Genomic DNA, 23148 nt, shown 5'->3' with positions numbered 1-23148 from the left:
CCATCAGGGTGGTGAAGGCCGTCTTCTCCCGATCCTCCTCAGCCACAGCTACTTGCCAGTACCCACTAGTGAGGTCAAGGGTGGAAAAGTAATTTGCAGACTTTAAGGCAGCTAGGGACTCCTCTATGCGTGGTAAAGGGTATGCATCTTTATGTGTAATGCGATTTACTTGACGGTAACCTACACACATTCTCATGCTCCCGTCCTTTTTCCTAACTAGCTCTAGGGGAGCTGCCCAGGGACAACAACTATCCCTTATTACTCCCGCCTTCCTCATGTCCTGCAGCATTTCCTTAGCCTTCTGGTAGTGTTCTGGTGGTATAGGCCTGTAACGTTCTTTGATTGGGGGATTGTCGCCTGTGGGGATATGATGTTGAGCCCCCTTAATCCTCCCGAAGTCAAGTGGATGTTTACTGAACACCTGTGAGTATTCTTGAACCACCCGGTGTACACCCTGTTTTTGATGGGTAGGAGTGGTGTCTGTCCCAACATGGAGCTGTTGACACCAATCCTCCACCTGGGTTGCAGGGTCATTATCCTCCACTTTGTCTGGTGAAGTTAAGGACTCCGCCTCGTGAATGCAGCTGTTATTGACAGCATGTAATTTGGGAACAGTGGCATAACGTGGCAGTTTGACCTCATTTTCCCCTAAATTGAGAAGACGGACGGGCACCCTCCCATTACGTACATCTACCACTCCCCTGGCAGTTAAGAGCGTGGGTCTATGCTCGGAGTAAAGGGGTTCTACTACCGCCTGGTAGCTCTGTCCTCTAAGACCTATAGCAGCTCTACACCAGATGAGCATTTCACTCATTGGGGGGATGACAATGGGTATGGGGTCTGTTACCCGCACATTACCAATTTCACCGTCTGTTAACCTTACTTGCTGTTGGTACATCAGGACTCGGATCTCCTTCTGCAACGCCCTTCTTTGTCCTGGTCTGGCAGTGTCAGCTATCTGTTGGAGCAAGAACACAACCTCTCCCAAACAGTTACCAACAATGTTAGTGCCAAGTACCATATACGGATTGGTGTCATCAGGATTAGTCTCTACTACAATTAGTCCCTGGTCCTTCAGCTCCACTCTTCCCACCTTTACAGTCACATTCTTAACCCCGAGTAGGTTAAGGGGGAGTCCATTTGAGGCATATACAGTCAAATTTGGAGCTGGCGGACGTAGGTTGTCCATGGACCAGAACCTCTTGTAGAGGACGTCAGGCATGATGGTTACCTGAGATCCTGTGTCCAGCAGGGCGTGCGTCGGGATCCCGTCCAGTACAATGGACAGGAAAGGTCTTTCTCCGACGAACCTGTTGTACCAGTCTGATAGGCCTGGTGAGTTTACTCCTGGGTGTCGGCCCTCGGACCCAGGGTTTTCTCGTTTAAAGGACAATTCTGGGCAATATGTCCGGTCTTGCGGCAGCGGTAGCAGGTAGGGTTCTTCTGTGGACGGCGCTGGTCACTGGTCCTCGTAGAGGGTGGTGTTGGCCTCCTCCTCCTTCGCATCCAGGGGACATCCTCAGGGCTATCGGCTAGCAGGATCTTCCCTCCTTCCTCGGACTCCGTCCGCAGCTGCAGGGCACTCAGGACAGTGGTCAGGGTTTTACTCAACTGACGCACTTCAGAGCACAGACTGTCCAGCTCTCTAGGGGACGTCGCTGGAACCTTGGCTTCAGCAGCCACTGGGGAAAAGGTGGGTGTAGCAGGTACTGGGGTAGCCCCACCCTAGTAACATTGGATGGCATTTGTTTCCAGGGGCTGCAGTCCTTTTTATAGCCATGTCCTTAAGATTGTCAAAGGTGGCATCTGGATGATCCAGGGACCACCAACGCACAGTCTTGCTCTCCTCTGGAGACCTCAGTCCCCGGACAAACTGGTCTTTCAGCATTTTGTTCTCATTTTCAATGCTGGTTGGACTGACCTGTTTAAGAGCCCGCAGGGCCCCCTGTAGACGCCAGGCATTGTCCCGAAAGTTGTCCTCCTGTTGTTGGGAACAGCTGTAGAACCTCATCCGGAGGTCCACCTCAGTAAGGTCCTCAAAGACAGTCTGTAATTTTTGGAATATTGTGGACACTGACTCCTGGTCTGCGGCCGACCATGTTTCCACTTCCCGTTCCGCAGCACCGGTCAGTTGTCCTAATACGACAGCGGCTCTTTACTTGCCTGTCATAGAGTACATGTCTAAGATACCACATATCTTCCGTTTGAATCCAGACAGGGTATCTGGTTTGCCGTTGTACTGGGGGAGCCACTTTGCTCCAGGAATGTACGGTAAAGTCATAGGAATGACAGGTGTTACAGGCGCTGCTGGTGGAGCGGCGGCTTCGGCCTGCTCATCATCGGGCGCGGGTTGAACCTCAGGGACGTTGGCCGGCATGTCGGCATTCTGCTGCTCGTCGGACATTCTGGCGCCCCCCTAGTTAACCGTGGCCTACCTCCTAGTTTTTCTTCCGGTAGGCCGCAGCTCCGCAGGTGACGGTCATCCTCAGGACCTTGCGTCGCTTGCGTCCTACGTCAGAGCGTTCAGCGACGCTTCCTTCAGGACCTGGCGCTTCCTGGCTTGACGTTGAGGCGTGGGGCGTTTCCGGGGCTTCACGCTCTTTTGCAGGTACGCCCCTCAGTTTCCCGCAGTTACGCCCTTCTTCTCACTGCGGCCCAACAATGGCGGCAGTCTTCACCACAACTGTACGTACACAGTTCAGAATAAAGGCGCACAGTACAGTACCCGGTGGCAACGGGCATAACACTGCGGTGTTGCAGCGGACACGCAATCCTGTTCGTGACGCCAGAAGAGAGATGACTCGCCCAGGGGGATGGGGATGACTCGGTACCCAGGCCTTTAGCCTGGCCTTTAAAGATGTCGCGGTGGTCGACTCCCGGGCCCGTACCCTGGGGTCCCTCTTTAAAAAGGGTGGAAAATTTGTTACGTTTATAAAAGTTTGTGACGCCACCTGTGGCTTCTGGTGAGAATCACCAGCGCTGCGCAGTCCACTGAGGCCGATTATAAGGCAGCTCGATAGTATAGCTCCCCACAGGTGGAGCTAGGCCTCAGGGCAGCGTACGGAAAGGGGATGCAGGGCAGGCGAGACCCAGCCGGGTCAGAGCAAGAACAGGGACAGACACGATAGTCACTTCAGTACCTTTTACTGATGGAAATTCAGGCACATCCCGGAGCACTGTAGGGTGAAGGGTGCATGTCAGGATCCTCCCCAATGAGCGGGTTTAGGGCCTCCTGTTTCTTGCCTCTGCGTAGTAAGTTTCTGACCTGCCTGGAGCTAGGCCTAACTTTGTCTCTGTCCTGCGCTGGCTGACCTTGTGGTAGGGCCTTTTCTTGGAGAACACGCACCTCAGCTCGCGGGGCCTATGTGTCTTCCGGCTCTGTTACGTATCAGCACTTTAGCGATCCTGGGACTTGTAGTTCTCCAGGGATTCCGGTTATGTCTTACTGGGTCATAGAGATCCCGGTAAACTTCGGACCCGGTGTCCGGTAACTGCTTCGGGGTGAGCAAGTTAAGCTCCTCTGCCCCCTATGTACTAACTCTCCACTCGCCTTCGGCCTACTCGGGCCCTCACTAGGCTACTCACACTAACGGCAGCTTGCCGCGCTTCACCGATCTTATGGCGCCGGCACACCTAAGCTCACTTCTCTGAGCTACACTGAGTCTTGATAAGGATAAGCTCCACTGCAGGATAGCAATTGCAGGAGCTGGAACAGGCTTTTGTCCTCTGAGGTAACTCTTCTCAGACTGCACTGGACTCACTGCTAAACTAGACTGAACTAGACTCCAGACTAGACTAGATTGACCGCTGCCTGGCTCCACCTTCCCTATTTATATATCCCTAACGGGCTCCCTCTGCTGGTCTGAGGTGGAAGGTGGAGATGTGTGAATGGTTATGGGGACCTCTTGTGGAGGAATCCATCAATGCACTCTTCCAGGATCTGTGATACCAAGCGCAGCTGGGCGTCACACTGGGAGCGAGCGCGCTCCCGTCAGTGTACCGCTGGCCTGAACACATCACGAGGACCAGGACACCTGAGGGCACCAGACAGGTGAGCATAGTGTTTTTTTTTTATTTACCACAGCACGCAGTCCCGGCTTGGCTAAGGAAACTACTACTCCCCTCAGCCGTGCCGCTCTCGCTGTTATCAGCGGGAGCGGCGGTCGGATGAGGGGAGTAGTAGTCCTCCCCAGTCAACACGGGTACAACTTGCAGCGTTTCCGCGGCCCATTGACTTTAATTGAACTGCAGCAAATCCGCAGGTGTAAAATTATACCTGCGGATTAGCTGCTGTTCAAAAAAAGTCAATGGGCCTGAAATGCTGCATAGAAAGGACATTCTGCGTTTTAAAACGCATTGCCAATCCTAAGCAGAATTTTCCGCATCATGTGCACAGCACATCAGGATTGCCATTGCAATAGCTGGCAGACCAATTACCAAGCATTTCCATGCAGAAAAACCGCTGCGAAAACGCATCAAAAACTCTACGTGTGCACTTAACCTAAGGCCATGTTCACACGTTCAGTATTTATAAGCGAAAATTAGAACTAGAATGATGAAAGAAAAAGTATATTAGACAAAGGTGACCCACTTCTGCATTTTTCACCCATTGCTGATTTTGACTTACAAATACTGATCGTGTGAACGTGACCCTATAGTCCATTCTACTAGGCCCCGAGCACCACTGTCCCACACTCAGGATAACATCAGCATCTGAGCCATTATCCCCAGTAGGGGGAGCTCCAGCAATGGAAAAGGCACGCTGTCTGTGCTTGTGGGGATGAGGCGGGACTCCGCAGCCTCCTGACCAGTGAGCAGGTACTCTCTGGCTTGTGTGGCCCCGTGTTCCGTCATCAGTACTCCGCTGAGAGGAGCAGCCTGGCCGTCATTAGCAGCCCTGCTCGGCACTGCTGGTATGCAGCTCCTCCCCAGCTCTCACTGACGGGGCAGGGGAGCAGCATGCCGGGTGACTCATCCTGCCGTTTCTATGGACACGCGGGCGGCCTACTCTCGCTTACTAGGCCTGATTCCGAGTAATCCCCAGGGTGACACAGAGAGGGGACCCTGCAGGTGGCTGTCAGGGAGGCAGGGTCCCTGGACAGCGCAGCTCCATACAGGTGAGACGCTGTTAGCATTGTCCCGAGGGCTGGCGTTTGGGCCACAAGCCTGATGTTTGCTCCCTCCTCCTGCGGCTGTCACTTAGTTCGTGTGAATGATGTACATCCGGCATAGAGAAAGCTTTGTCCATGTAGATAGTGACATGAAAAAGATAAGTAGAATTGAATCTATTTTTTGACTAACAGGACACTATTCCTATTAATGGCCAGTGGATGCTATGAATGCTATGGAGCGAGGTCCACATTTCCCTGCACCAGTCACACTGGATTTACTGTTTTGTATAATCATTACAAAAATCCTGATGTCTATGCAGCATGTGAATATAGGCTTTACCATCATCAGCCGGCGGGGAGAGTGCTATGTCTGTACATTAGATCTCAATGTCCAAAATTGGTAGGTATTTCTGCCATATATTTTCTCTTTAGTATAGACTGTAATCTTTTGTTGTCGGGCTTCCTTTAGCGCCATGGCCCCCCTGTTCACCGACAATGTACAAGCCATCGTACACAGCTGTATAGGCCGAAGTGATGTTCTGGTGATGGAGGAGTCTCGCATATTGATGACCAAGGCTAGGGTCACACAACCCTATGTTCTCCATCCCAGAAAAACAGTCCGATTATACTACTCAGATCACAGGTTGATCTGTGTGCGGATCCGTTTTTCTTGAATGTGGAGAATAAAAAGAAAAGACATCTATCCGTCATCCACATTGCGCCCAGCCCCGAGCTTCTGGAGACGCACAGCCCGAAAATTAATCGGACTCTCATCGCTATAGTACTGACAAACATGTGGACCCTAAATGAGGTTTAAGCAGATTATGTTGCTTAGAAGGATGGGGACATGTGGATTTCTTTTGGGTGGGACCTTTTTAGTTTTCCCAGAGCCTTTGTGTTACCAGTAATATGGAAGCCCCGTATATTTCCATTGACAGTTGACGGACCTGAGTGGGGACTTAGGTTATGTGCACACAGTGCGTTTTTTGTGTGTTTTTTTTTTTCTGCGCAAAATTGCACCAAAAATGCATTGCATACCTTACCCCATAACTTCCTATGACATTTTGCAAGTTCTGTGCACATGATCAGGAATTTTCCTGACAGGATTTCATGTGCGGAAATAAACGCAGCATGTCCATTCTTTGTGCATTTTTGCCTATACAATGCATTGGAAAAAAACGCATGGCAAATCCGCAGGCAAAAACGCACAAAAAACGCATGAAGACGCTGCGGATTTTCCATTTTTGCTGCCAAGAGGTGCAGAAACTCTTCAGAAATTTCTGCAAACAATTCCTGAACGTGCGCACATAGCCTAAAAAGATGCACTTTTTTAACCCTAAATTTGGGAGGAAAATGGGGGTTTGACTTAGTTCAAATGTAGCTTAACAGGCCGCGGTGCAGTGGAGTCGCTGCTGCAGGTAGCCGGCGCCGGCAGGAGTGGGGTGATGTTGCAGGCCGGTGGGTGGGAGGAGGGGGTGTCCCAGCGGTGTGAGGCTGTCGGCCCTGGGCTTCAAGAAAATGTTTGCGGTGAGGCAGAGCCCCCGCTCTGTAGATTGATTTCCCGGCATTCGGCTTCATGAAAATGGCCGCCAGAGAATTTAGATCTCAGCTCGTCATCGAGCCGATATTAAGTTGTATTGTGCCGATCGGAGCAGAGAGGAAACTGTCACTGTTGACAGCGGTATCAGAGAGATTAAATGCCCGCGATCAGCACTAGGCTGATTTTGGGCGTTTCTGCAGGGTGTCAGCTATGATATACCACTGAAGATCGCGCCGGCTCTGCAAGTGTGCTAATGCGATTTTGCGCTGTATATGTATGGCGGTTTGCGGTAACACACCTCACACGACGCCGTACGTGTATGGCGGATGTCATGAAGAGGTTAAAGAAACCTTTTTGTACTAAACTAAACGCACCTGCTTTTTCCCCCCAACTTTCACATAGAAGCCTACAGAGAAAAAAACACGGTTCAGTAGGGTCTTCAGACGCACAGTAGGCGGAAATTTCATAAAAATCTTATCTTGGACAGTTAAATGCTGCATATTTTGAACGTTAGAACATGGCCTAACAGTATGTACACAGCAGCAGACGTGCGCAGGGAACCTTTCATTGTGTCCTGACAAGTTGGTTTTGAATTGTGGGAACTTCTGGACTGCCTTTCTCTATGCTGTACATGTGTTTTATCAGGAGTAATTATAGACCTAATATGTAGGCTGATATTCTGAATTTTCCTTTAACACGTTGCTGTGTGAATAAGCATGTACAGTATGACAAAAAGCCCAGAACACAACTGCAGTTTGAGGCCGTACACTAGCCAAAAAAGATGGACTCTTCAGAGGTTGCTGTGTTGGGGAGCGAATACAGCCATGCTCACTGTACTATAACCACTCCTTGTACCACCCCATTGACTGAAAGCGGCTGCAGGGAGAATAAAACTTTACCTGCTGATGACCACTTTATCTGCATGAAATAGAATTTCTTGAGGTGACAGGTTCCCTTTAAGCTTCCCTCTGCTTTCCAACAGGGGCTTCTTCTGATATTTTGAGCATTGTAATAGCTAATTTGTTTTTGGTACCTGGGGCACAAAATCTCTCCCACATGTGATTGGTGTGGAATTTGTACTGAATATGGCCCTATACTTCTGGGAATGCTTGAAAAATCATTTGTATGCTTATGATTTGACCCTCTAGCAACTTCTATCTCCTTTAGGGCTCATTCAGATGAGTGTGTAAGTCGGACGTGTGCGGACCGGTGTTTGAATAGATGGCAGCACACTGATCCATGTTATTCAATAGGGCTGTTAAGATGAATGTTTTTTCTCTCGGTCCAGCGATCCGTGAGAGATAAATCGCAGTTATACACTTTTCTCTTCCCAGTCTCCGATGAGGCTCACCCGTTCAAGTTTATGGGTGCATAAAGAGGAAAATGAAAAAATATGATACAACACAGAACCTCAGAGTGGCATGTGATTTTTACGGATACATTTCTATTGTAGACATAGGAAACTGTATTTGATCTTGTACATTTTTTAATATAGATGTTAGAAAAGGGATCACATATGGATGGCACATGGGCGTAAAAATACAGACACATGGATGTAAATAACGAGCACACGGATGAAAATCAGATGAAGATTGTCCGATTGTTTTATTTCTTTTTTTATACGCTTGCAACCGTTCTATGGCTCCATTAGCAGCACTATTTTTCTTTTTTCCCATTAAAATGACTGGCAACGTAATAGTCTAAACAGACCCCATACAGTCAGTGACCTCCGTCTGGCATTTTGTGTCAGTTGTGGGACAAATCTTTTTTTTTTTTTCTTCAGGAGTTCTGTCTTCTGATACCATAAAGAAGCAATAAAATGGAACTCCAAACATTATTGGGAGTTTGTACACCTAGCAATTATGTGTAGAGGAACCAAGAATGAACCTCTGCTTAGATTACTGCAGATGTAATACAATTTCATTTATGTCCAAAAGCCAGTCTCCACCCTGGGCTCCCATCCAGATAACCCTCTGGTAGCCATCTATCCAACTTTCTGAACATTTCATTTAGTGGTCATAAAACAGCAGAACATTTCCAGCAGCAAATGTTTCGACCTTGTGTGACAGATTACTTTGTATGTCTTCCAGGTGTTGCATTACTGCAGATTAATTTTGGAGATAATACTTGGCGTAATATAAGCGTATGATCACAGTAATGATGATGATCAACAGCTATGTATCATGCTTCGTGATGTTGTCTGAACATGCTTCCTATGTAAGAGCAGCATATTTTCCAAGGGGAAAGTCCAGTGAGTGACAGGCTGCTGTACATTACATCATACAGCCAGTTTATTAGCATTGCATATGCCTAAAGCCTTTATAAAAGGATTAGCTGCCTGTTTACTACAGGGTTAAATAATTATTACTTAATTATTAACATATCTTTAAGATATCACTTCTTGGTATGCCCTGCTTTACAAGCTACCTTCTTAGTCATCTGCAGAGGTGTGTAAACAGTGGTAAAGTGTTACTCCACCTTTGAACTATACCCTTCAGTAATTTTGTTTCTTTTTTTAAGCTTATTTCATTTCTATTGTGTTTCTATGATTGCCCTTTTATTCAGTTGTTTTTACTATCATGTTATATTTTTATTTAAAAAAAAAAAAAAAAAAAAATCATTCAGGGTATGTTGTGCACACGATCAGGAGCTGCTGCGGTTTTGACACTGTGTGCTTATGCCACATCAAACCCGCAGGGTCCAGATGTTACAGCATAGTGGATGGGATTTGTAGAAATCCCATGTCCACTATGCGTTCATCTGTGCCGCCACATGTCAATTTCTCTTGCGGAGTCGCTAGTCTCAGCAAGAGAAATCTGATCAGGACAATGCATTGAACCATGCGGATTCACCTGCGTTCAATAAACGCTTTGGATGCAACATATTGTATACTGCTTCCAAAGCGCTGCTTGTCCGGATCGTGTGCACATACCCTCAGGCTATGTGCCCACGTTGCATTTATGAAGCAGAAAATTTCTGCTGCATAAATGCAAGTCCTCTCCCGGAAAAACGCATGCGGAATTCCGCACACGTTTATCGCGCATTTTTCGCGCGTTTATCACGCGTTTTCCACATGCGAAATTGCCTTGCGTTTTTTATGCATTGGACAAAGGCAATTCCGCTTGCGGAAACGCAAAATTAAATGACATGCTGCGGATTTTTGAACGCGGCATAAACGCTGCGGAAAAATCCGCAGCATGTGCATAGAACTTGCGGAATCCCATTGGGGACCTTGGGGTGCGGATATACATGCGTTTTTCAAGCGTTTACGCTGCGGAAATTCCGCAGCATATACGCTTGAAAAATGCTACGTGGGCACACAGCCTGAAAGTTTCATCCAGAAAAATGGGACTTTTTTTTTCCTCACTCGTCATCTCTGTGCTGTCCATGTACATGTTTTTATAGCGTCAACTATTAATCATTTACAAGACTCACACCCGTAGACTTGAATGGTTAAGTCTCACCGTAGTGCATGCTGCAAAACGTACTATTTTTTAGTATTGCAGTTTTAAATTTCACATATTCGGTGTTTGCATACATCTTAGTGCTTACAGTGGCTGTAGTCTTTGCTTTGTGTGAATAGTCATTTGCAGCTTGCACCTGTTCACAATTGACTGATGCGTACTCTCCTCCGCTGCCCCGGAGGTCTGTGACTGCTGTTGCAGACCTGTACTCGCTACCTCCAGCCCATTACTGCTCGCCGCTCATGTCACTTTCCTGTCTCCGCTCACCACAGAACACAGATATCTGGACTACAACAAAATGGCACTTAGCTCCCCCAGCAGCTGTGACCTGGACAGCCCAGGGACATGCCCAGTTCACAGCTGAGGCAGCCACAGTATAGAACAGTGGTGGTGAACCTATGGTATGCATGCCAGAGGGGGTACGCAGAGCCCTCCCTGCAGGCACACACTCCATCACCTCAGCACTAGCGCAGTTCTGCACCAATGGACCTGGCCTGTGAGGAGCCCGCTGATGCCAGCCCCTACTTCAGCTGGATGTGCATTGCAGCGCACAAACTTTCTGGGTCTGTGCGCTGCAAAAAAGAAGGCGCCGGCATAAACTTTCAAACAGGAGGCAGATACAGATATCAGAGTCAGCGAAGGGGCAGGTGCCGTAGACCCTACCCACAGTTCTGCCCCTATGCACCAAATCTTTATAACCAGTGAACCAGACTTCAATTGCTAACAGCCACCATGCAGATTTATTCTGTATAACAGCATCATTATGGCCATGCCTTTACTTTAACATGCAAAATTGTGCTGATAGGTTCTCCTTAAGTGATTGGCCATTTAATGGTGCTCTGAGCGGCTCTACTTTGAACAGGCATTCTGTGCTGACAGACTCCCCTTAATAGCATAGCTGAGTAAGGATTTTTCAGCCAGAATCACTGGCACATAGTCTGATTTTTCATGATTTATATTTCATGCTATTTCAAGTTATGGTTTAACCTTTTTTATTTGGTGATGTAGACCGTGAATGTATAGACTTTTTTGAAACCATCAATATCGAATGACTGGAGAACCCCTTTTACTGCTTGCTCAGTGCTTTCGTACTGTTTCTGGTCACAATCTGTTTTTATAAGTATGGACCCTATGTAACTAAAAATGATATAAGACGGCCCATCCCTCCTCCAAAACGTTAGCCTTTTAGCTATCATATACCTGAACTTTCTGTAAACTGTTGGAAGTAAACTGCACAACAGGTGTTTTCTTACTGTCTCCTTATTTCTTGAACTTTACCATATTAAGTGCTGATAGTGCAGTAATTCCATTACATTAGCACTTAAGCAGTTTGATTTGTTAGTTCCCCTATCTTGTGTGAGTGACATTTGCACCCTTCCTATTTCCAGTACTCACATTTCACCCTGTGCTGTGGACACAGTTGCTCAAGATGTGAAGTTCCAGCTCACAGGAGAAAGTCTCTGTGATTCACCCACTGTTACGCCCTACAAGATTCTGCCTTCTGCAGCACTGCCTTCCAAGTAGAAGCGAACACAGAGTTAGATGCAGGTTTCAGGGCTTTTGCTTCCCTGTTTTCACCAGTGATTTTTATCCATGGGGACTTTTGCCTGTATCGGTACTGACCGTATTCAAATATAGCTGAAAATCCTAAAGAGAGGGACACCCTGACTCATTTCCTCATCACCAATTTTTTTTTTTTAAATATTAACTCCGTTAAGTTGTGTAAATAAGAGCTATTCTTCCACAAATCCGCTAATATTTTTTTAAAAGCTTTAGAGAAAAATTTTGGTTCCAGATCCTTAATGCTGCATCAACTCTGCAATGATGACTCCGCAAGTAAGTACTCGTTGTCCAGCTGGTTTGGAAGATGTATATCTGTATATTAAATCAATTAGTCTTTTATCGCACCTACTTCAGCAACACATTGATTTGTGTTAGTCTGTGTACCCTCAATGAGTTGTTGGTGAGTTTTTTACTCTGCTTATTTTCGAAGAAATGCAAGTAACCTATTTTACTTAATGGATGCAGAAAATCTGCAACATCGAAAGATCATCATTGGAATGCAGCCTTATATTTAAACCTAATTTAGACTATGTGCCCACAATGCAGAAATGCTCTGGATTTTTTCCTGAGCATTTCTGCATCTCCCTGGCAGAAAAAACGCATGTGGATTGTACATGCGGATTGTACATGCTTTTTTCCTGCCAGGGACATGCGGATGTGAAGCGTTTTCACATGCATTTCCGTATGCGGGTTGACAAGCGCTTTCCAAGCGATTTTAGCATCACTTGGAAAGTGCTTGACAACTTGGTTACACTATATAAATCCATGCAAACGGCATGGAATTATATAGTGTGACCGAAAGAATGGTAAAAAAAAAAAAAAAAAAAAAAAGTAAATATATACTTATCTTCCGATGGCCCCCGGAGTCTTGCTCCGCTCCGTTCTCCCTTGCCGGCAGCTCGCTGTACACTGACGGACCTGCCGTCACATGACTATGATGTCAGCGCAAGTCCTTCAGTCCACCGCGAGCTGCCAGCAAGCGAAGACAAGGAGACCGGGGGCCATCAGAAGGTAAATATAATATTTATTTTTTATTTTATTCTTTTTTTTTTACAGGTTCTATGGTACCCGGGTCCGGAGGAGAGTCTCCTCTCCTCCACACCCGGGTACCATCCGCACATTGAATCGCATGGAATCCGCATCTACAGATCCAGTGATGCGGAATCCAAGCGATTCAATGCAAGTCAATGGCGACGAAAACGCAGCGCTTCCGCAAAATAATTGGTAGTGCTGCGTTTTTTTCCACAATGATAACCCGCAGCGGAAATTTCCGCAGCATGTGCACAGCATTGGGGAACATGGCAGGCCTTCTACCATGCGTTTTTTAAGCGTTTCTGCAGCGTTTTTGCCGCTGTGGAAACGCTTAAAAAACGCATCGTGGGCACACAGCCTTATGAAGATTGTTATTTCTTTTTTATTACTTTTGTTTAGATATGTTTTTATATGCCCTATTTAAATGGAATCTGTCAGCAGGTTTTTGCTGCCTCATCGGAGAGCAGCATCATGTAAGTAAAGAGACCCTGAATCCAACGATGTAGTGGCTTGCAAAAGTATTGTGTCCTCTCCCCGCCCCCCTCCATCCTCCACCACCCCCTTCCTTGGCATTTTTCATGTTTTCTGTGTTTTGCTACCTCACAAACTGGAATTTCACTGACTTTTTTTTTTTTTTTGAGGGTTTGCATCAGTTCATGTAAAGAACATGCCTACAACTGTGAATATTTGGTTTTCTTTTTATTGGGAAGCAAACAACAAATAGGACAAAACAACTGAAAACTTCAGTGTGCATAACTGTTCACCCCCTAAAGTCAGTACTTTGCAGAGCCTCCTTTTGCAGCAATTACAGCTGCAAATCATTTTGAATAAGTCTCTATTAGCTTTCCACATCTTGCCACTGGGATATTTGCCCATTTCTCAAGGCAAAACTGCTCCAGTTCCTTCAAGTTAGATGGTTTCCTCTGGTGAACTCCAATCTTCAAGTCTGACCTCAGATTCTGAATTTGATTAAGGTCTGGGCTTTACATGTTTCCCATTAAACCATTTGAGTGTAGCTTTGGCAGTATGCTTTCGGTCATTGTTTTGTTGGAAGGTGAACCTCTGTCCCAGTCTTAAATCACTGACAGACGGAAACAGGTTTCCTTCAAGAATATCCCTCTATTTTGCATCATCCATCTTCCCTTCGACTCGGACCATTTTCCCTATCCCTGCTGATGAAAAACATTCCCACAGTATAATGCTACTACCACCATATTTCACTGTGGGGATGGTGTTCTTGGGGTGATGAGCTGTGTTGGTATGGCACATAATTTTGGCTTCATCTGACCACAGCACCTTTCTCCATACATTTGCGGATTTTCCCACATGTCTTTTGGCAAACTCAAACGAGCCTTACAATTTTTGTGTCCAAGTAAAGCCTTTTTTCTGCCCACTCTTCCATAAAGTCCACCTATATGTAGTGTATGGCTTATTGTCATCGTATGGACAGATATCTGCTTGGGAACTCTGTATCTCCTTCAGGGTTACCTTTGGCAAGTTTGCTGTGGTACCATGTTCTTTCCATTTGATGCTAATGGATGTGATGGTGCTTCGGGGAATCATCAGAGATTGGGATATTTTTTTTTAAGCCAACCCTGACTTGTACTTTTCAACAACTTTGTCCCTGACTTGTTTGGTTAGTAGTGCCTCTTGCTTAATGGTGTTGCAACCTCTGTGGCCTTTCAGAAAAGGTGTGTATATACTGACAACCATGTGACACTTAGATTGCACACAGGTGGACTTCCTTTCACTAAGCATGTGACTTATGAAGGTAATTGCTAGCACCAGAAATTTTTAGGGGCTTCATAGCAAAAGGGTGAATACATATGCACATGCCAATTTTTCGTTATTTGGTCCCATAAATTTAATTTATGCCTATATTTTTCTCACTTCACCAACTTAGACTAGTAATGACACACAAATCGGATTACAAAAATATTTAAACATAGGTTGTAATGTAACAAAATATGTAAAAAGCCGGGGAGGGGGGGTGAATACTTTTGCAAGCCACTGTAGCACTTAGATTACTGGCTGCAGCGGTTCTGACACAATCAGATTTCTTAGATTTAGCATGAAGAAGAGCTGAGAAAGCTAACCATGCCCACACCAGGCTCTGTATTTACATTGAATAGAGACGTGGGGAGTCGGACTATCATGCATGCACTTCTGTAGTCTGGACAATAATAATCAACTGGTAATAAAAGCTTTAGGGTAAGTAAACAACACTACACAGCGTGACATGACACATGGTTGAAATCTGTGTTTTAACCCTTACCTTATGCTATCCGCAGAATACATGTCAAAAACCTGCTGACCGATTCCCTTTTAACCTTCTATTTGTATGATTACACAAAAAATAGTGATGCCATTAAATGCAATTTTAAAAATTCTAGTGTCATCTATATCTGATGCTACAACCTATCTGCCAATTGATGACGACATAAAATGATCTGCAGCATTTCAGGCCTTTTCACATAGGATGATGCATAATAGCGCCTCATACAGTTTTCATATTGACATCAACACTGACATTTATTGACATTTACACTGAGATGAGCTGCTGGAAAATGTTGATCTTTTAGGGAGCATAATCAATGTTATTTGCTGATGAATGAGCGTTTTGCATATTTTGTGGGATTGTAACATCGATGTTTGCACAAGCCATTGATTACACACAAACAGCCTGTGTAAAAGGGCCTTTAGGCTATGTGCGCATGATCAAGATTTCAAGCAGAAATTTCCTGAGCGTTTCTGCATCTCCTTGGCGGGAAAAACGCTGCTGAAAAACCTTGCGGTTTTGCCGCGTTTTTGTACATCAGTGAATGCTTTTGGAGCTAAATAAAGTTATTTGGTGGGACATTGCTTAAACCCTTGGATTACCGTCAGAACTGGGGTGAGTATATTGGTTAATTTAAATTATTAAAGAATGTGTCTGTTGTATTTCAAATAAAGTGTTTGCTCTGTGTCTGTGTGTTTATTTAACTCTTTACTTTGCTTTAATTAGGTTTGGTCACGAAAAGGTCTGATTGACAATTTGTCATCACTAAACAAGAGAGCTAGGTGTCAGCTAGTCCCATTCACCCAATCTTCATTAGCATTTCTATTCATGTAATTTATGCGCCAGCTGTGAGCTGCTATTTTTAGCCTGGGAAGGTGCCATTTGCAAACATGGTCCCTGGCCATTATTAACAGCTCACAACTGTATCGTTAGCTGCTACGTCCCTCCGATCAGCACTCGGCAGCGCTTTGGACGCAGCATATTTTTTTTGTCACCCATGACGGCAGAGAGGGGATCCGCCCTTCAAGGACAGGAAACCTCCAAGATAAAAAGGGCGGCGCCTCTCCCCGCTTCAGTGGTTTCCTGTCCTTGATGGGGGACCTTCCTTCTCGTCGGGCGCAAGAATGACAGTAGTTTTACCTGGGCCGGGGCCGGTCGGGTTTGGCAGGGCACAGTCTCTGCTGCGGCCGGTCCCGTGAATCCTGGAAGCGCCGCGGGGGGCGCCAACATGTGGTCTCCCCGCGTGCAGGCGGTGGTCTTGCGGCACCTGCACAGCATGGTGGCCGGCAACCCCGCGTCCCGGATGTGACGTCACTGGGCGCGACGGGAGATGACGAAACCGGAAGTTGCGCCCCAATGACGCGCGCCGGGGCCTCCTGACGGTACCGGAAGCTGCGGGGACGCCGGCGGTGATCTCCCTAGCACAATGGAGGTACTTAAGGGTAGATCACCGGCCAGGCAGCGGCGCAGTGAAGTAATGACCTCACAGCAGCCCTCCCCACCGCATCAGCAGCAAGAGCAGCAGTCCATGCTGCAGCTGCAGCAGCCCAGGGAGATGGAGCAGCCACAGCAGCCTCGGCGCCAGAAGCGTACCCAGGAGCAGCGTCCAGCGCAGAGTAGGAGCAGTGGACGTTCTGGGACACGCAGCGCCAAGGATTCCAGATCCAGCCGGCATAGCTCCAGCAGGGTTGATGATTCCGCGGTCTCCAGAGGAGAAGTATCGGATACCATCCTGCCTCCCGTTCCGGTACCCTGTCTTTGTTTTACTGGGTGGTGAGTGAGCTACGTGAAAGTCGACATATTAATGTAGACTTTTTCTGTTTTGTCTCTCTCTCTCCCTCTCCTTCCTCCGGTAATGGGCAGGATGTCCCTAAGAAGTGTAAAGAGAAGTCCAAGCATAGAGTATGTGCCCTGTGTGAACGGGGCCTAACGAATGATTGGCCCAAAAGATTATGCCAGTCCTGTATTGAAGAGACCATTGCGGAGGAAGCCCCAACTGTTTCTTCAAATTTAAAGACTCTGGTTAGGTCTGAGGTAGAGAGATCGTTAAAATCCCTTTCCCAACCATCCCAGGCCCATAGAGCAAAAACTCCACCCCTACTTTCAGGCTCTGAGTCCGACGAGGGAATGTTGGATGACTCCACTGACTCTTCCTCCTCGGATAGCGAAGCAGGGCCAGGTCATTGCTTTCCCCTGGAAAGTGTGGATGGCTTAGTAAAAGCCGTCAGGTCCACAATGGGGTTGGTTGACCAGAAAACAAAGAAGTCAGTGCAGGATATTATGTTTGGCACCTTGGATCGCAAGAAACAACAAGTTTTTCCTGTTAATGATAAGGTGCAGGGTCTTATCAGGAAAGAGTGGGATAGGCCGGATAAAAAGGGCCCCCTTCCATCCTCCTTCAAAAGGAAATATCCGTTTAGTGAGGAGGATACCGCTTCCTGGAGTAAGGCCCCGAAGCTGGATGTGGCAGTATCCAAAGCTTCTAGGAGATCTTCCCTCCCTTTTGAGGACTCGGAGATGATGAGCGACCCGCTGGACCGGAAGGTAGATACCTTCCTTAAGGGTACTTGGGAGTCGTCCGCAGGGGCATTGAAGCCAGCCATAGAGGCAACTTGTACAGCGAGGTCCATTATGGTATGGTTGGACAGGTTAGAGGACCAGATTAAAAGCAATGAGTCACAGGACTCCATTCTGGCCTCTCTGCCGGTATTGAAGGGAGCGGCGGCCTTCTTATCAGACGCCTCGGCAGATTCCGCCAGACTAGCGGCAAGATCTGCGGCCCTGTCTTAACGCCGGCCGTAGAGCGGTCTGGCTGAAGAGTTGCCCAGGGGACATACAGGCAAAAGGAAAACTATGCTCTCTTCCATGTGAGGGGGATTTTCTGTTTGGTACCTCTCTGGACTCAATTCTAGAGAAAGCGGGGGACAGTAAGAAAGGGTTCCCTAAGCCTTCCATCCCATCCTTCAAGCAGTCCTTTCGGAGGAAGAAATTTGGCCGCAGGAGGGCGTCCGGGGAACAATCTAGATGGGAGGATCGTTCCCAGAAAGGGAAAGGACTTTTGTTCGGCTGGCCCTCCCAGGATAGTCGCAAGCCGCCGAAGTGACACTCTATCCCAGGTGGGGGGGAGGCTCTCTCTCTTCCTTCCAGCCTGGGAAAAGATCTCTTCCAGCAGGTGGATCCTCAATTTAGTGAAATCAGGGCAAAAGCTAGAGTTTCGGAGGAATCCACCAGACAAGTTTATTCTGACTGCCCTAAGATCCTCTCTACCAGAACAACGGGCACTAGAGGAAGAAATATCCGTTCTCCTACAAAAGAATGTCCTGCTAGAGGTGTCTCCACAAGAAGAGAGAGGGGGTTTTATTCCCCCTTATTCCTTATAAAAAAGCCAGACAATTCATACAGAGTCATCCTCAATCTGAGAAGGCTAAATGCGTTCCTGAACATTCTGTCATTCAAGATGGAGACAATAAAATCATCTATAACCCTTCTATTTCCCGGCTGCTACATGGCAGTATTGGACCTAAAGGACGCATACTATCATGTGCCTATTCATCGCAATTTTCAGAAATACCTCAGGGTAGCCGTAAATATGCAGGGAATTATCAAGCACTTCCAATACAGAGCGCTTCCCTTCGGACTGGCAGTGGCGCCCCGTATATTCACAAAACTGATAGCGGAGGTTACAGCCCATCTCAGGGAGGAAGACAGACTGGTCATTCCGTATCTGGACGACTTCCTGATATTGGGCAAAACATACGATCACTGTCTGGGCCAGGTCGATCAGGTATGCACCATCTTAGAAGACTTAGGATGGTGTTTAAACCTAGAAAAATCCAAATTGATCCCTCTCACTACTCGGATCTTTTTGGGCCTTACGCTGGATTCGATTCGGCAAGAATGCCGCCTCCCCGACCAAAAGAGGGAGAAAATAATCTAGTTTCAGCAGCAATAGCGGACCCAGTCATGACTCTCTGTTGGGATCCCTTACCTCCTGCATCCCCGCAGTACCCTGGGCCCAATATCATTCAAGAGAGTTCCAATGGGATGTACTAAGAAACGAAGTGATCCTGAGGGGACATCTAGAAAGTAGGCTAATTCTCCCCCAGAATGTGATTCAGTCTCTGTATTGGTGGTTGGAGACAAGCACGATCCAGACAGGCTTTTCTTGGGTTCCCCAATTCACCAGGGTGATTACTACAGACGCCAGCCCCAGGGGGTGGGGGGCGCACTTGGGCAACCACCCGATACAGGGGACTTGGTCACAGGAGGAGAGTCTGGAGTCCTCCAATTTGTGGGAGTTACGGGCGGTAGAGAAAGCACTGATCTGCTTCTTGCCCCTACTAGGAGGTCATCACGTGAAGATTCTGTCCGACAACCAGGTTGCGGTGGCTTATGTGAACCACCAGGGGGGAACCCGTTCAAGGTCACTAATGCAGGTTGCGGGGAGAATATTTTCGCTGGTGGAGGGAAAAGTTCTCTCGTTAAGGGCCCTTCATATCAGAGGAGAGGACAACATGAAGGCAGACTTTCTAAGTCGCAGGCCATTATTTCAGGGAGAATGGGCTTTAAATCTCTTGATCTTCCGCCAGCTAGTGACCATGTGGGGTCTCCAGAGGTCGACCTGTTTGCAACCCGTCAGAACAGCAAGGCAAAGAAGTTCTGCTCACTGAATCCCTTAGAGAACCCGCTAGTAGTAGACGCCTTCCAGTGCAGGTGGGATTTCAGTCTGGCCTATGCCTTTCCCCCAACGTGCCTAATTCCAGCGGTGTTGAGGAAAATTCGGGAGGATCAGGCTCGAGTGGTCCTCATAGCCCCCTTCTGGCCCAAGAGGCCGTGGTTTTTCTGGCTAAGAAACATGTCCATCACGAACCCCTGGATTCTTCCAGAGATTCCCGACCTTCTTGTTCAAGGGCCTATATTCCATCCTCAGGTGAAAGGATTGCACTTAGCGGCCTGGAACTTGAGAGGTCGTTGCTAGAAGGTCGGGGTTTCTCATCAAATCTAGTCACTACTCTTCTAAAGAGTAGGAAGCCAGTCACTACCAAGATTTACAGTAGAGTCTGGAAGAAGTTTTTGTCGTCATCTCAGGGAGTTTCCCTGGGGGGGGGGGTTCCCATTACAGCCATTTTAGAATTTCTTCAAAAGGGGCTAGAAAAGTGTCTAGCAGTGAGCACCTTAAAGGTCCAAATCTCTGCCTTTGGGAGCCTTATACAGTTATAATCTGGCCGGTAACAAGTGGATTTCCAGGTTCGTGAGGGGATGTAGTAGAGCCAATCCAGTCCCTACAGTTAGGGTCCCTTCTTGGGATTTAAACTTGGTGCTAAACGCATTAACAGGTTCTCCCTTTGAGCCCCTTAGCTCAGGGTCCATAAAACTACTCACCCTAAAAACAGTAATTCTGGTGGCCTTAACATCAGCACGGAGGGTTAGTGAGTTACAGGCTTTGTCGGCAGATCCACCTTTTACCCTAGTGCTAGACTATAGGGTAGTTTTGAGACCAGACCCTGCTTTCCTACCTAAAGTGGTTTCTAGGTTTCATGTGTGTCAGGAGATGGCCCTACCATCCTTCTGTCCTGAACCCAAAAATAGCAAGGAGGAAAGGTTTCATACCTTGGATGTCAGGAGATGCCTTATACATTATTTAGCATCCACAAGCTCATGGAGGAAGGATATGTCTCTCTTTATCTCCTTCCAGGGCTCCCGGAAGGGATTGAGGGCCTCAAAAGGCACTCTGTCAAGGTGGATCCGGGAAGCCATTGCGAAGGCCTACACGGGGTCAGGCAGAGATCCCCCTGACAATTTGAAAGCCCACTCTACTCGGGGCATGGCTGCTTCCTGGGTAGAAAGGGCGGGCGTGCCCATTGAGCAAATGTGTAAGGCGGCCATATGGTCATCTCCGTCCACTTTCTATAACCACTATAGACTTGACCTTTCTGCCTCCTCTGATCTCACGTTTGGGAGAAGGGTTCTGCAGGCTGTGGTCCCTCCCTCACATACTTAGTTCTCTGTAATTCTCTCGTTGTGCCGTCATGGGTGACAGAAAAACACGTATATTACTTACCGGTAATGTGTTTTTTCGGAACCCATGACGGCACCTTTTATATTCCCTCCCTGTCACTGTGGTGTACATCTTCCGGTGGGTGGGTGTTGAGTGTTCACATTGGTGAAATTTGTTATAGTTATTAAAATTATGTGCTCTAACCGGAGAGTCCTCTCATGCTCTGTAATCCACTGAAGCGGGGAGAGGCGCCGCCCTTTTTATCTTGAAGGTTTCCTGTCCTTGAAGGGCGGATCCCCTCTCTCGTTGTGCCGTCATGGGTTCCGAAAAAACACATTACCGGTAAGTAATATACGTGTTTTGCTGCGTCTAAAACGCAGTGTTCTAATGCCACACTTTTGTTGTCGGTACATGTGAATTCCACTGCATATAATGACACTTCAATCAGTCAAAATCTGCAGCGGAGACTAGCGTGTCCGCTACAGAAATTGACATGCTGCGGGTGAATTTGGGTACATGCCTACGATCAGTAGCAGCTGCAGGTTTGACTCTGCATGTTTATACAGCGTGAAACCTGCAGTGTACAAATGTTACAGCATAGTGGATGGGATCTCTAGAAATCCCATGTCCACTATGCGTGCATCAGAGGCTGCGGATCACCCGTGGACACTGACATGCCGCTCGTCTTTCAGGACCGCAGCATGTCAAATTCTCTTGCGGAGTTGCTAGTCTCCGCAACAGAAATTTGACCACTACAATATATTGAATGCGATAAATCCGCATGGTTCAATGAACACATGGATTTACCTGCTTTCAATAGAATGCAACGTTTTGAACGCAGAAAAAAATATGCGTCCAAAGCGCTGCTACGTCCAGATCATGGGCGCAGAGCCTAATTTTTTTCTTAAAAATGGCGTTAACTCCCGTGTCATTTTTATAACCCATAGAGGGAAAGCCGACCGCTGGGGGCTGATATTAGTAGTCAGGGAAAGGGCCACTAGCTAACAATGTTCCCTAGCTATTAATATCAGCCCGCAGCTGTCTGTTTAGCCTTTACTGGCTAGATTACAGGGGGACCCCGGAAAAAGATTTACGTGGGGTCCCCCTATAAAATCTAACCAGAAAAGGCTAAACAGACAGCTGCGGGCTGATATTAATAGCCAGGGAAGGGGCCATGCATACTAGCCCCCTCTGCGGCTAATAATATCACCCCTCAGCAGTTCCAGAAATGGCGCATCCATAAGATCCATAATCTGGTGCTTGGCCTCCGCTCTTCCCATTGCCCTGTAGCGGTGGCGAGTGGGGTAATGGGGTTGGGGTTCACGTCAGCCTTGTATTGGCGGCTGACGTGAAGCCCAGGTTAGTAATGGAGGGTGTCCATAAGACTCCCCCATTACTAACTGCGTAGTAAAATGGTCACCACTTTTTCAATAAAAGACACAGCCATAATAAAGTATGTTTTTATTGTACTGGGTCCGCGAAGCCATCGATTGTCTGAAAAAAAACGTAAAATAACAAACAACCATATTCCTCACCTGTCCGCCGTCAATGACGCAGTCCACGATTACCACCGATTGCCCCTCATCATCTGATCGCTCACGTGAATGCAGGTCCTGGCAGCACAGTACATTGCTGGGAATGAGCGCGCTCCCAGCAGTATACCGCTGGCCGTCGAGAAGAGGACAGCGACCAGGAGGACATCGGGGGGCGCCGGACAGGTAAGAATATGGATTTTTAATTTAGTTTTTACTTTTTTTTTTTTTTTTATTTTGCCACTGCCAGTGGTTCCCGGCTCTGCTGATGTGATAGATATATATATATATATCTATCTCTCACAACAACCTTTTGCCATGCGACACAATAACTATTTATCACAGTTTTGCAGCCTGTCCCTGGCCTGTTATTCGTGTAGAAAAAAATTCAATGCATTTTGATATCGTATTCATTTTTATTTTTCTTAAGCACATGTTTATGTGCCATAAGAATCCTCGTTATGTCTTAGGCTATGTGGACACAAAGCGTTTTTGATGAGTTTTCACGGCGGGTTTTAATTTCAAAAAGTTTACATACCCGGGCAGAATTTTTCCTATCTTGGCCTTGTTTCAGAGAATATGAATGATCACAAAAAAACTTTTTCCCCACTCATGGTTATTGGTTGGGTG

The 23148-nt window shown here is 47.1% G+C and overlaps 1 protein-coding gene across 3 annotated transcripts in view; it reads left to right on the top strand.

The window, feature by feature from the left end:
- The first annotated feature begins 4749 nt into the window (after positions 1–4749).
- Positions 4750–23148, top strand: part of SAMD8 (sterile alpha motif domain containing 8) — a 73378-nt gene continuing 54979 nt past the window's right edge. The window contains exon 1 of one of the 3 annotated variants that reach the window (XM_073686068.1): positions 4750–5117. Coding sequence is in view for 2 of the 3 variants with exons in the window: in XM_073686069.1 (XP_073542170.1) it covers positions 11937–11951 (15 nt within the window). In the remaining variant the exon portion in view is untranslated. Of the gene's footprint in view, positions 5118–11485; positions 11952–23148 lie in introns of those variants that run through there. The other 2 variants (XM_073686069.1, XM_073686066.1) reach the window with 2 other exon arrangements.

The sequence above is a fragment of the Phyllobates terribilis genome, unplaced genomic scaffold (assembly GCF_046119375.1).
Source record: "Phyllobates terribilis strain yellow unplaced genomic scaffold, ASM4611937v1 Scaffold_5__5_contigs__length_657084704, whole genome shotgun sequence".
In the NCBI taxonomy this organism is placed as follows: Eukaryota; Metazoa; Chordata; class Amphibia; order Anura; family Dendrobatidae; genus Phyllobates; species Phyllobates terribilis.
This window is presented reverse-complemented; position numbering and strand designations above follow the sequence as displayed.